We start from the raw sequence: 16,766 nt of genomic DNA on the forward strand, positions 1-16,766 counted from the left end.
GGCCGCGCTCCCTCCTTCCCTCCCCGCGGCCCGCCCTGCCCGGCCGCCCCCGCCCGCCGCCGGCTCGGCTCACCTCACCTCCGGGCCGCGGGGGCTGCGGCCAAGCTGCGCGAACCGAGCGGGAAGCGGGAGGGGAGGGATGTCCCTATCGCCGCTCTCCCATGCCCGCCGGGCTCCTCGCAGCGGCCCTGCCCATGCCCCCCTCCCCGGTCCCGGCGCGGGGGCGGCTGCTCGGGGCCCCCCGGGCTGGCGGCTGTCGGCGCGGCCGGGGCTGGGCTCAGAGCGCCATGGCGGGCCGGGCCGGGAGGCGGCTGCTGTGCGGCGGCGGCTCCTTCCGTCTCAGCTCCGGCCTGGCGGGGCGGAGCCGCCGCCGCTGCTGCCGCTGCTGTTGCTGCTGCTGCCGCTGCACGGGCCGCAGCGTCACCGCGCCCGCCTCCTCGGCCGCTTCGGGCCGGCCGGGAGGGAGCGGGGAACGGAGGGAGGGGCCGGGACTCCTCAGCACCGCCCGGGCCCGGGGCTCGGGCTGCTCCCCGGGCCCCTCGGGCGCTGGCGCCCCTGAACCCCGCTGTCCCCGCGGCCTGGGCCCCTCCGGGAGGCTCCCGTCCTCCCAGACACGCGGTGGCTGCGCCTGCACCCCCAGACGCAGGCAGCGCTGCACCCCAGAGACGCCTCGTCGCGAGCAACCGAGTGGGTATTTCACGGCTTTCATTTCTTTGTTGCACAAAGAGGGGGCGTCTTCTCGTCTCGGGCGATTCCAGCAGCCAGCCTCGGCCAGGCGAGTGGGGGCAAGTCTGGCGAACCCCCCCGTTCAGCTCCCGGCCTGGGGGGGGGGGCCGGTTTTCTTGCCTCTCCAGCAGGGTTCCCCAGCCCTGCAGGACCCCCCCACCCCACACTTCAGCCCCTCACTGCTCACTTCTTCCCGCCGTGTTCTGCTGTGGCCTGGGAGGGGGTAGAAAAGAAGAGTTTTCGGGTGATACTTTTCCCCGTTCGTACATGAGTCACCTATTCCTGTGCGCGATTCGCATTCCTATACATGAAAGTTCTGCCAGTTACTCCAGCAGAGCTAAACCCGACGTCTTTTATGGCACCAGCCTTCCCCCCTGAGCAAGAGCAGAGAACGCTCATGGTCCTGTCATAAAGATCCTCCTGGCTGTCTGAGAATTTCCCTCAAATTCATAGGTTTGTGGGTCTAAAAGCCAAGTCACCAAGGTAAACTGGAGCTGTTGGGTTGTTTGCCGTGCTGGGGCTCGCCCGTTCAGAGGGTGGGTCCCCTCGGAAAGGATGTGACAGGGAGGGCAGTCTGCCTCCCGGGGGGCTCGAAGAGATCCTGCACTGTGGCAAGGAATACAAAACACCTCTGTTTTAAGGTACGGTTGTGTTAAAACAGGCTAAAGCCAAGAATTTCAACATTAGGCAGTCTTTCCATCCTCAACTCACCGGGGTTTGAAGCAAAAAACAAACTCACAGGGATGTTAGTTAAGGACAGGCTCGTGGCTCATGCTGGAAGATATTTTTTTTCCTGACTTGCCAGTTTGTTAAGCTTTTGATGCCATTAAAATATTTACTTTCTTCCACACCTTTTAATAAATAACATCACTTTCAAAGGCTTCTTCTGTGTGATGGTTGTACTTAGATGAGTTACCTAGGAGCCTATAGGGAGATCATTTTATTGGGTGGAATATTTAAGGTATTTTGTGAAAGTTTATACTATATATATATTTTTTTTTTTTTTAATTAACAAACATTTGGGAATAAAGGGGGGTTTTACTGACAAAAAGCTTTCTTAATTATGTACAGTGGTTCAGCAAATAAATGAATCAACATCCACTCATGGAACTTCTGAATCCCGCCTGGTTCATTCTGCTCAAACATACTTAAATCACTTCTCTTACCTTTTAATGATCTTTAGAACACGATCCCTGAAAAAAAATCCTCACAAATGAAGTATGGGGATTTTTGTTTCATGCTGCTAATGCCTTACCATCCCTCTGTTCCTCTTCTGGCTCTGAGACTCTGCTTTTCTCTTTCTGTCCATTTCTTACCTTGATTTCTCTCCCCACAATCCTGCTAACTGCCCATGTCAGCCTTGTCTGAATTTTATACTCTTCCTCACTTCCTCTTGAAGGCACCTGTTTTCTTTGTATCAGAGAGGGTACTAATTGCCAATCTGTGCTTCCAGTTTGGGGCCATACACTGAGAGTTTTGGCCTTTTAGGCCTTTCTGACTTGCCTGAAGCTCAATAACACATGAAAGGGACTGAAACAAATTTATTTGATAGAGTATGAGCAGGACAATTGCTGTGCATGTGATAAGGCCTTCTCCCCAGTAATTATATCTGTAGCTATCTCCCACCCATGGCAGACTGGCCAAGAAAACTCCAGTGACAACACAAAGCAAAATCTTCAGCAAGAAAAGCCCCACTTACTGATGCCACACTCAGAAAGCCCCGGGATGACGCGGTGAGTGAAGCCAGGGAGGAAAATCTGTCAGGGAATCTTAAGCAATCAGCTGGTCATGTAATGACTGAATCATTGAGCCAGGCTGTGAAGGGAGGTAGGCTGGCACCATAACATCTAAGAAAAGGTTGTAATGTTGTATGCCACTCTGTAATTAGCAAGTTTTAATTTGTGAGCTAAGAAAGTCAGATGGTCAGTTGCTGATACTGCCGCATGAAAGACCTTCCCTGCCCCCTTCCAGCCTGCCCGGTAAATACCTGTTGGCTGCTGTTTTCCAGGACTTAAAACTGTGTCTATAATTCACTTAGGACAGGTTGCAGGGCCTCGCAGTTGTGATGTGACCCGAGCCTTCTACTCTTCTGTGCATTCAACTACTATTTTTGTGTTGCTGGTGTGAGAATATAATTGTTTCTACACCGGAAGACTTCAGAGAGTGAGATAAACACTGGGCTCCTTGAGGGTGCCTGCACCATGTTAGCTGGTTCAGACCTACCACCAAAAAATGGGTAGAATTTTCTCTCAAACTTCCAAACATAAATGAATAAAATGAAATTACACTGCTAAATAGAAAAATACTGCATCTTACAGCTGTGGACTGCAGGGACACCTCACAGTAATTTCTCATGGTGATCAACACAGTCAATGCATTTAGAGGTTACTCCACACTTCTCCTTGCACCTTTCTCTCCAGACAAGCAGCACAGCTAATAGTCATTACAGAGAAGTGGAATACCACATCCCAAATTTGTTAAATTCATGTTTTTACATTTGAAACACCTTGTGAAAGATGTTGTGGAGGTTAAAAGTTGACTGGGATCAGGGAAAAAAAGGGCTGCATGTTGATTTCATTAATGAGAACACCAGAGATGTAAAAGGAAGAATTAAAATGTTTTTCCAAGGATATAATTTCTCCATTCTTCAACATAAATCAATCTCTCTTCATGGGCATCAGGGAAATCACTTTGTCTTAGAGACAACCTACTCAGCAGCTGCAGAATTTCCAGCAGTGTCAGGAGAAACTGCTGATACTCACTAGCACAGGAGATAGATGTGGCTCTTGTCAATCCCATATTACAACTTTGGTATTTCTGCATCCAGGTAATTTAAAATTATAAAGCCTTACAGATGGAGTAAAACCAGTACCACAGCACATCCACTACTGCCCAGCACCTTCCTTTCTGTGCCCTGTATCCATCTTCTTTGCCTCCCCTCATCCTTCAGCATCCAGACTTTTCTGTTGCCTCTGCAACATGGCATGGCAGTTTTCAGCCAGCTGCAGGTGAGTGTCAGGACATAAAACAGAGGTTCCCCTTGTTCCCAGCATGGAGACAGCAGTCCCATGCCACTTGGAGAACCAGCTGCTCTGGGTTGCCCCAGAGGAGCCAGCTCTGTCATTCTGCAGGACAGTGGGTGCATGGAGCTCCTTCAGCACAAATGGATTATTTAGAGAATTTAGCTGCCCAGATTTGCCAGTGTTCATGAAAGGAGATTTTCACATGATATGGCCAACTTGGCATTTTCTCCAGGAGGCAATAATGGCACATTCTAGAGACAAGGATGGTAGCTTTGCCACACTCCACATCCTTCCTCAAAAGCAAGGGGGCAAAATGAAATTTCTTGGCAAGGCAAAAATTATAAATCTTCCTGCAATCCTCTTCTTAGAAGTGGCTGAACTATTTTTTAATTGACACTTCCTGCACCTTTAAGGAAAATTATCAGGCTGAGGTAGATACCTGGAAAGGGTGGGTGAGGGATGCTGGTTCACCAGCTTCAAATGGGTTATTAAGTCAAACAAGCAGGTGCCAAGTTCAGAACAAACAAAAGTAGGCACTTCTTCACACAGGGTATAGTTAAGATGGCAAACTCTTTGCTACAGGCCAAAAGTGACTGGACATTTTAATGGAAGATAAAAAAACCCAAACAAACCCAACATTGGGAAATACTATTTATAAAACTAGCACCTCTGGTTGAGGAAGTGTATGAGCTGCAGATCCCTGCAGGCAACTGCATTGCCCTGCTGCTTCCCTAAGCCCCTGCCACTGGCTCCAGCCTGAGATGAGCTGCTGTGGGAGATGGGCTTTGTTCTGGCATGATCAGCTTGCTCCCAGGGAAGTGTGAGCCTGGAGGGTTAATGTTGGTCCACACAGTGCCCAGCTGAGATGGGAGGAACTGTCCTGCAGTGGTAGGCAGATCTGCTCACTAAACAGTACACTTGGTACCGATGGCACTAGAGGAGCCTGTAGCACAATTTCTTTTCTTTCCTAGGAGTTCTTCATTGGCATCATCTATAATTGTCCATAACAGGAAAAAAAAAGTATTATTAAGTTGACTTTAGGCAGGTACTAAGCTAATAGTGAATGTGTGTTGTACCAGCATGGTGAATGGTGAGTCACCACGTGACTAAGGATTGTGATAAATTGAATAAACTGTGCACAAGTTCAAGGGCAAACTTTCTACTTTTGTCAGAAAAAGATGCTTATACTAGTGAACCTTTTATTTGATATAGCATTTGGCATAAAGCAGCCAGTCTTGGGTAGGATAGTCCTGTACTTTCAAAATTGCAACATAAGTGAGATGGGGTTAGTGTTGTGTTTCTGACCTCTTTACTACAACTATACTCACACTTCCATCTGTAAAATAAACCAACACAGACACATACCTATATATATATTTACAGGTAATTATATCCCATGAAGTAGTTTAACGTCGCAGAACACTGATCTTCTCAAATTAATATTCTTGTATATTCTCCTCCCTGCTTGCAAATCTATTTTATTATTTTAAATAACTCTTCTCTGCTCTAATATCCCCCTTAGTGGGGGGGGGGGGGGAATTTCCCTTAGCAGGAAACCAAACTTTCAGCAAAGCTTGCGCTCTTGGAATACCAAAAATATTTTGGCCACAACAGTGGAAGGGGTGAAGGAAGTGAGTGAGAGGCCCTGCCAGTGGGCAAACAAAACACCAGCCCCATCAGCACGCTGTCTTTGCACAGCCAGTACAGCCTTTTTTTTTTTTTTTGTCTAAAAAAACCCCAAACTATTTATTTTTCATAAAATACATACGGTATTTATAGAATTAAACCCATTTCTATATAAGGGAACAACAACAAGAAGTTGGTTCTGGTGGAATTTCTATACTAACATAGCACCCATTCTAAAGGGGCACAAGGGTGATAGCCCCAGGCAGGGCTCTGGGCAGGGTGCTTGTGGGGACAGGCTGCTTTTAGCACCCACTTCTGCCGGCATCAAGAGAAGAGTGGGGGGAAAGAAAGAGACAAGAGGGTTTAAAGGAGAGAGAGAGTAAAGAAAGATTATTTTTAAAAGATTCCAGCCGGAAAACTAGGGAGGAAATGCAAGAGGAAAGAAAAGGGGGTGGGGGGGTGGAAATCGGGAAGGAGTGGTATTTTTTCCTCACTAGTTCTCACCTGGAATGACTGTCCTAAAGAAAGGGATCTCCTTACCTCTTCTCCCGTGTCTTCCATCATTTTTAGGGCCTGGCTTCTGTTGCTCTCAGGAAGAGGATGGTCTCATCAGCTCAGCTCCCAGCAAGGCTGGTCCAGCTCTGCAGCAAGGCAACAATGATTTGATGAATGCAGCTGGGAGGAAACAAAGAGAAAAACGAAGTGTTGGGAGCTCTGGCTGTGAGCAGGAGGCTCTGAGCACCAAACCACACGTACATGCACACACACACGAGCACACGACGTGTGTGTGCACGTGCACTCCCATTTCCCTTCAGCCTCCCTGGAGCCTCCACCATCCCTCCCCATCAGCCAGGGCCCTCAGCTTGCTTTGTGTCACTCTGCCACATGCCCCTCAGCCCTGTCCCTCTCCACGCTGGCTGCAGCCACAACGCCTGCCTGTTGGGCCCTTGGCGGCGCTTGGCTCCCAGGAAGACGTATTCACACACGATGGCAGCTCGGGAGAGAAGTTGAAAAGGAATCAAAGCCATCTCTGTTGAAATAAACATCTGCTCTGCGTTCAGTATTGTGGCAACAGGGCTCACAAAATGCTCAGGCAGCCCTCCAAGGGCTCCTGGCACATCACAGCTCTCAGTACCTGCTGAAAATAGGCTGGCGGAGCGGTCACTGCGCGGTGGGGAGCACAGATGGGGATGCTCAGAGAATAAAACTTTGGTCAAAGCTGGAAATAACTTCCTAGTTCCCTGGGAGGAGTATGGCTTAGAAATCCACTGCCCTGGCTGCAATGCTGGCAGATAGGAAGTGACACCAGCACCGTGGCTCCTTCCATGTGGCTGGGGCATGTGCTGATCACCCCCATCCATGTGCTGCCCTGAAAGATGGACGGTTTCTTCCCCGTTGCCCCAGTACAGGCAGAGGGAAAAAGCAGTGGGATGTGGCTGTGGAAAAGCACTCGTCCCTGGAACCCATGCAAGGAGGGACCTGTGTTTGGTGGCTCTCAGTTAATGTGGAGCATTCAGGGTGGGCAGAGACCCACTGCCTTAGCCTCTGCCAGCAGCTTCTGCAAACTGGGACGTTAAATGCAAACCTCTCCACTCCCTGTTTCCAGCTTTGCATTCCTGTATCCTTGCAGAGGCAGTGATATAACACAGTGTTGAGCCCAGTCTGAATGAGGCAGTGAGCTCTAACCATGGGGACAGCATTACTGTCACAGTCAGTGGACCCAAGTGCTGTGTTTGTTGTGTTTGCTGTCAATGATGACGCCTTAGCAGGGGGAAGACCACAGCGTGGCTCATGGAGACCCACCTGAGCCTCCAACTGGAACTATGGCAACCAGTCTTTTTCATGAGTGAATTGGATGTGCTTGAGCCAGGAATCGATGTGGAAGGACAGCCTCATAACAGCACTCTTACTGAGCTCCTTTTCATAGCAGAAATGCACATGAAGTGCAGGAATCCAATACCTTCCTGGGAGAGGAAACAGAGATATTTTTGTCTCCAGTCCAGTTTACCCAAATTCCTCCCAGAGCACTAAGTGACAACCACAGCCTTCACTGAGCTTCAAACAGAAATTGCTGTTTGCCTAAAAGACATACTAAGGTGAGTTGGTTGTTAAAAGGGACCTGGAGCAAGAAGACAGAATGGAAGACATCTTTTGGAAAAATGTCCAGAAGCCACTGGATTGTGAGAAATGGGGCTCAACATCTGTGTCCCAGCTGGGCTATCATTTGACAAGAACAGCAAGCACTTGGCTTTGGGTGTGCTGCTAGACATCACAGATGGTGGCTCCTGTGTAAAATAAGTCAGGAGATGCTCAGGACTTCAGCAAGGATGAGAGGGAAAGGAAGGCCACTAAGTAGCTGAGGTGAGAACAGTTTAGTTTTACAGCAAGACAGTGAGAGGATAACAGAAAGGAGAAGGAAACACAGGCCTACCAGAAAATGCTAGGTTTTCATCTCCATCTGAATATGTATGTGAAGTGATCTGGAAGATTTCCTGCCTTCAGAACTCTTGCTTCCAGGAAATGAACCCTCGAGCAATGCTGCAAACCACCCCAGCTGCTGGCAGGGCTGTGACTAGCTGGGGTGACGACAGGGTTGACAATTCTCAGTCCCAGCTCTGCAATCTGACAGGTATGGACAGAGCCTGCCTGGGCCAGGGTCTCTCTGGGTGAATGTGTGAGATCAAAGCACCAGCGTGGGGAGCTGTGTGGGTGTCAGTGGGTTGGATGACAGAGGCTGTAGCAGGGGAGGGAAATTTCCACTACAACCTTGTGTGCGCGGAGTCATTTTTTTCCAACTAGTAGCAACCAAAGAGCAGATGACTCATCTGTGCACGTCTCCTGGCTGCTTTGGGAGCTCTCCTCTATCTGGTCCAACCACTACGTACACTTCTCCCTCGTGCTAATGAGGAAGTCAGAGATAAAGATGTGGATCAAGGCCAGCAAGGCTACTAGTGAGACTGTAAATGCCAGGAGGGTGACAGGGTGACCTGTGTGCTAGAAGGCTGCATCTATAAAACACACAGCGCTGGGTGCGTCCTTCACGTGTGCTTGGCCACCTTTCTGCATCCAGGAAAGTGGGAGTGTTTTTTCAGTAAAACATAAATAATGGTGAGGCCTAGTTAAGTACCTTCTTCTACCACCAGATGTTGAACAGCACACGCAGTCCAGGAAACTGCCACTGCAAAGGTTAAAGTACAGGGAGGATGAGAGTGAGAAAGGGAGGGAGGGAGGGGAGAGGAAGCATCGCAGACCCTATTATCATTCACTGCTAATGAGCTGCTGAACACATGGGCCATTGGTTCCCTCTTTCTCAATGTGTGAATGAGGAACGACAGAAAAATAACCTACCAGAGAGTGCGAAAGGATCCCTGGAGATGTGTCAAGAGTGCACTCCAGAGCCTGATCTTCCTGCTATGTTTGGAGAGGCTGCCACGGGGCGAAATGTTTACTAGACTGACTCAGATACTAATGGGAGTCAGGGGATAAGTAGGAGAAAAGGGAAACAAAGAAGTCAGCGCCTCAGAGGAGAGCTGAACTTTCATAAGAAGGAAGTGAGGAAAGCTTGTTTATGAGCTGCTTTGCCAGGAAGTCCTGTGACTAACCTTATTTCACACACCAATTTTATGGACCAGCATTGTACTTATGGCACGCAGGACAAAATGCACAACAAAGCTGTGAAAAGGTGGGCTCATCCTTCCTTTGTAAGGTTAGAGTGGACTCCCTGAAAGTTGTCCTGCCCTGGGAGCATCCCACCAGAGCAAGGCTTTGCCTTTGCAGCCGAGGTTGCCGTGCAGGGTCCTGGGAGCAGATTTTGTAACCCCGGGGAAGAAACAAACCCACAGAGCTGGGTGTTCTTGCAGAACTGTTCTTTTTTTTGCAATATAAAGAAAGAAAATTTGCCGTGCTGTAGTTTTGCTCTATGCCAACCTCACTGCTCCCATGCAGCACAACAGGGCATCTCTTCCCTTTTTGTCCCCTCTCCTGCACCTGTCCTCTCTCCTCCTTGCACTCAAAGAAAAGCAAGACTGTATCATTCTATAGTCTCAATATCAACTTACGGACTGCATGGGAAATGCATAGAATTGCACAGGAGCCCTTTATAGCAGAACTTTCCCCTCTCTGCCTGTAGCACAATGTGGATGGAGCCCCAGAGACAATCTTGGAGTTGATGCAAGCCAAACAGGATGGACACAAAGCATAGTGTCACCTTGAAAAGCCTGTGTTCACAGCAGGGCAAGTCAAGGAAGATGCTGACAGACTGAAAAAAACAGGAGAGAAGGAAGAAGGCTCAAGGGCAGTAATGCCAATGCAGAAAGATTATAACAAAATAGTGCTTGACTTGGTTAAACATCAACTCACAGATAATAAACCAGCCTCCTGGAAAGGTTTGTACAAGCCAAAAGTGTAGATTGTTTGGCCTAGACTCATAAAGGCACGTGTAATAAAACCAAACCAATAAATAAATTAAGTAATTTTCAGGAGCAGAGTAAACAACAGGAAAAATGTTAACGGTGGAAGGAGGTGCTAGCCTGGGTGTCAGGGCCCAGTGAGCAGAATGGGGTGCATGTAGCATCTCAGCTCTCTCACTGCTGTCCACCCAAGTTACCTGCACCCATGTCACTGACATGGGGATGACAAACTGCTGCAGGTGCTGCCAGGCAGGGTGAGCAGACACCCTCTAGCACCCTCCTGACCTACATCCCACTGCCAAGGAGGAGAAACCCCACAAAGTGCTCTCCCTTCGTCTGCCAGCTTCTGGGGGAAGATGGGTCACCAACCTGCAACTGTAAGGTCAGAAAGGACAAGTAATGTACCCAGACTGGTCCAACATGGTCCCAGTCTGTTGAGGTTTATGCTTCAACTGCTTCCCACAGCCTTTCTGCAGCCCATGAGCTGCTTGGGGCAGCACCAAGCCCTGAGAAACAGGCCCAGCCATTACGTATCTGGTCTGGTGGCCCCATGCATTAGGTAGGTCCCACCTGGCCCATCTTATCTCCTAGATGTTTTCCCATGCTGTGGTTTGCTGGTTTATGGCTGTTCTGATGGATGTCTTGTCCCTGGCTTGTCCCTGTGAAAATGCCAGCCTAAGGAGCAGATTTTGAACTGTGTGCTATCGGTCACACTGCTGCAGGGAGGGAAGACCTCTGCAGCTGTTTTAATCTGTGGTGCTGTTCTTTCACTTCTCCATGCTGTGGTGGGCAAAGAGGGTGGAAACCTCCTTTACTTTGGGCTGTAGGGGGAGCAGGGACAGCAGCAGTGGATCAGCCCAGGCAGACACACACCATGACACAGTTCCACATGAGCTGTGGGTTTGCGCTCTCTGGATGCTAGGATTCTTCATGCCCAGTCCCAGGGCACCCCTGCCTGTAACCCTCCTGCTCCTGGCACAGCCATTGTCACCAGGAACTCATCACATCCAGACTAGACAGATGTGGCTCCCCTGCAGCTTTGCCTGCATGGTTGCGTTCACCTCCCAGGTAATTACAGATGGCGCAGATTGAAGCCTCTCCCAGTGCCTCCCCATCTAGCACAGCATGTTTTTAGTGGGCAGGTAAAGGCCTGGCAGTGTATCCTGCTTCCCACCCACTTCCCTGTTCCCACCATGGCTGTGTGCAGCCCTGACCACCCAGCACCACCATGCTGTGGCAGGGACCATGCTGAACCTCACCTGTGGCTGCAGCTCTTCCTCTGGATTTCCCCAGCCCTCTTGCATGGTGGCTTCTGGAGGTGCTTTGCTGTGCTCTAGAGGTGCCTGTATAGGTGGATCCCATTTAACCCACTTTGATTAACATGCTTCTGCTATCAGCTCTAGCACCTCGCCTCCCTCCACCCATGGTGTGCCTCTGCTGGTGCTCCTGCAGTGTTCGAGTGCCTGGATTTTGGAGCAATTCCTGCCAGATGGATATGGCTGCTGGTGCTCTATCAAAACAAAACACAAATGCTCACACACACATATGCAAATCCATGCATGCCTGGCCTGCAGCCCCTGCTTTCCACAGCTGCCATAAACACCCTGACACATCCTACAGCACAGCTTCCTCAGCCTCTCTATTTTGTCCCAATTATTCCCCAGCCTGGGCTTTGTTCCTGAAGAGTGGACCACAGCACAGAAGGTCCCCTGGGGTCCAACAAGGTGACTCTTTGCCCTGGGTTGGCCTTTGAGACCTGTCTCCATAGGTGGCTCTTCCTGCCAGGGACAGCGAGGGTGCCCAGTTGGCCCTTGGCTTGGGGCAACCCCTGGCCTGTGCCAACTGGGAGGGCTGTGGCTTCCTTCCCAGCAGGGCTCCCTGCAATTCCCCAGGCATTAAGGAGAAGAGCCCTTGCAAGGACCTCCTGCAATCTGCTCCTATTTTCAAACTCTGGTAGGGATGGGGACCCTACCACCACCTCAGCTGATGCCAGGGCAAGAGGTGCCCCTAAGTTTCTACTGTGCCTTCAACCTGGGAAAGGAAAACACAGCCTGGCAGCAGCTCAGCACTCTGCAGGGTGGAGGAGGACAAGGGTCAGACCTTACTCTGGGTCAGGTAAGGTGGAGATGGGAGCCTCCTCCTCAAGCCAGCCCCCAACCAGGGGACCATTCCAACAGACATCTGCCCTTCGCCTTAGAAAAGCCACCCTGAGGAACGGTGCCGTATCCCTGCCAAGCTCACATTCCCTGGAAAGCCACTCTGCATCACTTCTCCCCCCCCAAAAAGTCCTCACTCTCCTCTGCTTTGGGAGATAAGGGAAAAGAGGGATGGTGAGCAGCAACGTCCTTCCCCAGGGTTAAGTCTCACCCTGGTTGGCTGGGAGAGGCCAGCAAAGCGCAGGCAGACCTCTCCGACAGGCAGGGACACCCGGAGCCTCTCCCGGTGATCCCAGAGGTGTGTATCACACCAGGAGACACCTGCACCCGCGCTGCCGCCTTTGAAGCCGAGCTGCTCAGGAAACAAAAACGAGAGAAAACAACCGAGCCACCCGAGGTGTCTGAGCACGAAAAGGAAGCTCAATAGTCAATTAGCTTCCCTCTGATGCCTGAAGTGGATGGCGATTTGGGGGAGGAGGAGAGATAAGGAGGCCGATTACCCGCCTTTCATTCCCTGCCGGCCGGGCCGGTTGGGCAGGATTGCTGGCTGCTGACATGAGGCACAGCCAGCGTGCTGAGCTTCCAGGAAACGCCGAAGAGACAGTCGTTGGTGGCTTATTAATAAAAACATCCTCATTCCCTGTCATCTCAGGCTTTTGAGCAGGTCCTGGGCACCCCGCTCTGCCCTCCGGCCCTGAGGAACTTCCCAGGTGTTCTTTACCTTTACTAATTCGGGCTGCCCTGGCAGAGCAGCCCCGGGTCTTTTCCTATTTATCTGTCCCATTGCAACGATTTATCTTGATCTGGCAGGAGCAGACGTCACGTTCGTGCCGTGTGGGTGGATGCTCCTCTGGGTCCCAGTGCTGGGCTCCCTTGTGCTCAGGTAACCTGTTGAGCATGGGGAGATGGGTGGTGGCAGAGGAGGCTTGATGGGTGCCATGAGCTGCGAGACCACAGCGCCCATCTTCTGGTCCCGGGAGCCCTGAGGCAGGATGCAGCACATTGCCACACCTCTGACAGGGACTGCCAGAGGCCACAGGCTGCTCGTTAGAAAACACAGGTTCAGCTCAAACAAGACAAACGGGGTTTTGTTGAAGTATCAGGCACTGGCTGCTGCCTGGGAATAAGAGTTGAAGGCGGCTGCGAAAACCCGCTCTGCAAAAGCAAATGTGAGACCTGCTGCTAACACTAGTTAACTCCTGGTTAACGCGGCCACGGGCAGCTCTCACCCGCTGCGCTTGCTGAATGAAATAAAAGGTTTCAGGAGGTAGATCTGTAGGTGGCTCCTGGCAGGTGCACACCAAGAGGGCCCCATCCATCCCTCCGGGAGCACCTCCTGGTCTCTCTGGGTGCTGCTCAACTCCTGGGGCGAGGACTGTGGGCAAGCGGGAAGAGAAGGACGACACAAGAGCAGGAGGCTGGCGGGGGGCTGTAGAGAAGGGGCATCCCCAGGCAGAAGGTCCTTGTGCTGGTCCCGTTGGCGGGAGAGTCCTGCCCCCCAGTGTCGGCTCCATTCGGCGCCGCAGAAGGAGGGGTTTGCAGCCCAAGGTTTCTGAACCTCGGTTTAATAAACGAAACAAAACCAAGCAAAACCCGAGCAGAAACCTCCCCCCTGCACAACAACCACCGCAGCAGCCACAGATGCGTCCCACACACGTGTGTGACAGGGACAAAGGCTCTCGGCTGATGCCGAGTCTGTCCCTCCCTGCTGGTGTCACGGCTGGTGGGGGCACCCCCAGCCTGTCCTGCCATCCTCTGGTCATTGGTCACCCTGCAGTCACACACGACACAGTTTGCACTCCCATTTTACATCGCTGCTCCTTGTGTAAAACTGACCCTGGAGGCACGGGGAGGGGGGCTGGGCAGAATTACCACTCTCCGGAGCAGCTTCTGGATCTTCTGGCCACTTCAGCTGACTTTGTTCAAGGATTGAGAGGGATGAGCCCTGTGAATGTATCCCGGGCAAGGGACTACAGCACATTCCCCCTGCCGAAGGGCTGTCAGGGGGTGCACAGCACAAACCTATGGGAATCACAGCTTTCTCCCTGTCCACCTTCTGAGCTACAAAAATAAAAATGTAACAGGAGCCCGAGCTCTCCTGAGGAGCTAGTTATCCTCCAGCATCAATAACTCCAGACAAACATATCCAAGTTGCATCTGGCAACAGCGTTGCCTCCCGGTAGCTGGAAACAAGGTGTAAGTAACACCAGGACCTGCTGTGGATCTTGCAGTGTTGGACATTCGCCCCAAGCTCCACGTCCTGCAGACAAAACGGCTACAGCTTCCACTAGAAAAGGAAGCATTTTCCTTCCGTATCATTAAGGGAGGGACAGGAACTGACCTGATTGCACCAAAAAGGCAGAGAAGCCTGGCAAAAAATACCGGGATGATGTGACCATCTGTATCCATGTTGTAACAACTCTGAGCAGTCAGTTGGGATTCTGTGCTTCCAGAGCTCCAACATGCTAAAGCTTTCCATTTTATTTCTACTTCTTACTTAGCCCTAAATATAGAGGCATATCCCCCCAGCAAGGTGGAAGATCTTCACTCCTGCTCCTCAGGATTCCAAGCAGGACTACAAAATAAAATGCATCATTTTAGCTTACACACAACAGCAAGTTTCCTTCTCAATCGTCACTCTATAATGCATTCAGAGGCGTCTCATGACAGTTAAGCCGTATAACAGAAGCATTAATTGTGTACCAAGTCCTGTAGAGGCCGCCCACAACTCATTTATAACAGCGTTAGGGGCCTCAGCAGGAGGATCTGCCAGTTGCTGTCGTTGCTATCACGAGCTATGATTGCCAAAGCAAACACTTCCTTTCCAAGCTTAGTTCACTTACCTGGCTCAGAGACGAATGAAAGTGGAAATACAGTTGGAAAGTCAGGAGATAAATGTAGTAGGAGGACAATATAAGCAGAAGCACATTTACAAAATCATGCAGGAAAAGCTTTTGCTCTCCCGTGTCTGCTGTTTAAATAGGAAGAATCGTGGTCAGATTCCAGATTGCTCAGAAAGACACTTTGATCCCAACAGCTCTCAGCTACTTCCCCTTCCTAGCTGCTTAAAAAAACTGCATTTCCTAATCCCAGAAAGGGTGTTACATTCCCAGAAGAGGAAGCAAAGCTGTGCAACAGCTGAATTAGCTGCGGGTTGTGTAAACTACACCTCAGTCACCCGGGGAGAGATATCCACTCCAACCCAGTGTTACTAACACCCACAAGTCTGCATGGTCCACCCTGTTGTTAGAGTACATTTGCAGCTCTGGAGGTCTTTGCATAAACAAAATGAACACTGCAAAGCCCATGTGCATTAAGAAGAAGCTGCTACACAACTTCCCCACCTACAGAGAAAAAAAGTAGTTGCAAGTGTGAATAAGACCATTTAAAGGCCAGCAACAGGAAGCTGGGCCCTAGCAAGTTGAAAAATCTATTACTGCTTACAGTGCATTGTACATGAGCACACTGGAGCCCTGAACTCTGTTCTGCTGTTTTTCTGGAGTACACTTCCCATTTCTGCAGTTTTTGTTCTACTTCAAGAGCTCAGCAACAGAGCAAAACCATTTGCATTCTGCGTGCTTGCAAATATTTTTCTAAACTTTTTAAAAATAACCATTGACAATTGTGCAAAACAACATGGTGAGTACAGAAAACAAGCCATCAAACTATTTAGGAGCAACATCAAATCACCTTTGAAAGCACTCTGAGCAGGGGAAAGCTGCAGGTTGGAATGGGTTGACACACACGCCAGCAGGACTTTGCCTCCCTGCCTTTCCACCAGTCACTTGTACCATATTTGGTAGAGCAATGAGGACAAAGAACAGATAGAAGAGCCTAGCTTGGCAGGCAGTTGATAATAAAGCCTGTTTTATATATGTTGTAATTTGTGGTCACTATCTCAGAGTGCTGGTGCCCTCTCACTTGCTCTGAGCATGCCCTTCCTCTGCCCTCCAGCCCTCATCCCACTGGGGACGGGGTTCTGAACCACAGCTTCCAGCATGACTGAGAGCATGAAAGCAACACACTAAAACGTGTCCTCGTTAACAGGGAATAAAACAGACAAAAAAGAGCCTTTGGATACCCTATGAGCTAAAGGAAGATGAAGTGCAAGCTCGTGACCTGATGGGATATATGAGAATGAGCTGCCCTGATGCTTGGTGCCATCCATTTTTCTTTCATTTTAGTCTTTACAAAAAGGATTATCTATAACCAGAGCAAATTAACAAGCAAATCAACAACCAACCAGGAAAATAGGCTGGAGAACATTCAGATAAAGCGGATGTCTTCAGGTGAGCAGTGCCTTATTAATCCCACAGCATGAAATGATTTGAACATTAATGCAACGTGAAACACAGGCAGCTTTCCTGGAGCCTGTAGCTAATAGGAGAAGTCTTTAAAATCCGAAGGACAAATATCTGGTTTGTCTTCAGAAGGGAGCAACCAAGAAATTATTGGTCTATTTGTTCCACTTTTATTCCTAGAGTAATTCTGGAACAAAGTAAACAATTTGTTTTAGCCCTTTTTCATGTTGTTTACCAGACATCAAGAGCAGTTTGTGCCAAACCAACCCAGTTTCCTAGGCCTGACTTATGAGACAATATCATCTTAATCAGCTTGAGGCAATGCAACAGTTAATCACTGAGATGGCTATGCAGCTAGATGAAAAAAAACACAAAACCTTCTTAGAGAGAACTTGACCTGGGTGCAGAGCAGCAAATGCTGCTATTTCATAGGCATCTGACAGGTTAGCAGCTTTATTTAGCATTTTAAGCAGTTTAATAATGTGAAAGAAGCCCCTCCATGGATTATATCAAAGGAAGAATGGC

At 49.9% G+C, this 16,766-nt stretch overlaps 3 protein-coding genes across 4 annotated transcripts in view; 2 read left to right on the forward strand and 1 right to left on the reverse strand.

Moving 5' to 3' along the window:
- Positions 1-390, reverse strand: part of STK26 (serine/threonine kinase 26) — a 30,323-nt gene extending 29,933 nt beyond the window's left edge. The window contains exon 1 of one of the 2 annotated variants that reach the window (XM_051630387.1): positions 79-390. The gene's annotated coding sequence lies outside the window, so the exon portion shown is untranslated. Of the gene's footprint in view, positions 1-73 lie in introns of both variants that reach the window. The other variant, XM_051630386.1, reaches the window with a different exon arrangement.
- RAP2C (RAP2C, member of RAS oncogene family) overlaps positions 1-16,766 on the forward strand; it is a 144,000-nt gene that overhangs the window by 68,318 nt on the left and 58,916 nt on the right. The gene's annotated exons all lie outside the window — the stretch shown is intronic.
- LOC127389756 (MAP7 domain-containing protein 1-like) lies at positions 288-6,624 on the forward strand. The gene is made up of 2 exons (XM_051630574.1): positions 288-687; positions 5,946-6,624. Exons 1-2 carry the CDS (start codon positions 288-290, stop codon positions 6,410-6,412), a joined length of 867 nt encoding a protein of 288 aa, XP_051486534.1. The 3' UTR covers positions 6,413-6,624.

Source organism: Apus apus, chromosome 12 (assembly GCF_020740795.1).
Source record: "Apus apus isolate bApuApu2 chromosome 12, bApuApu2.pri.cur, whole genome shotgun sequence".
Lineage (NCBI taxonomy): Eukaryota > Metazoa > Chordata > Aves > Apodiformes > Apodidae > Apus > Apus apus.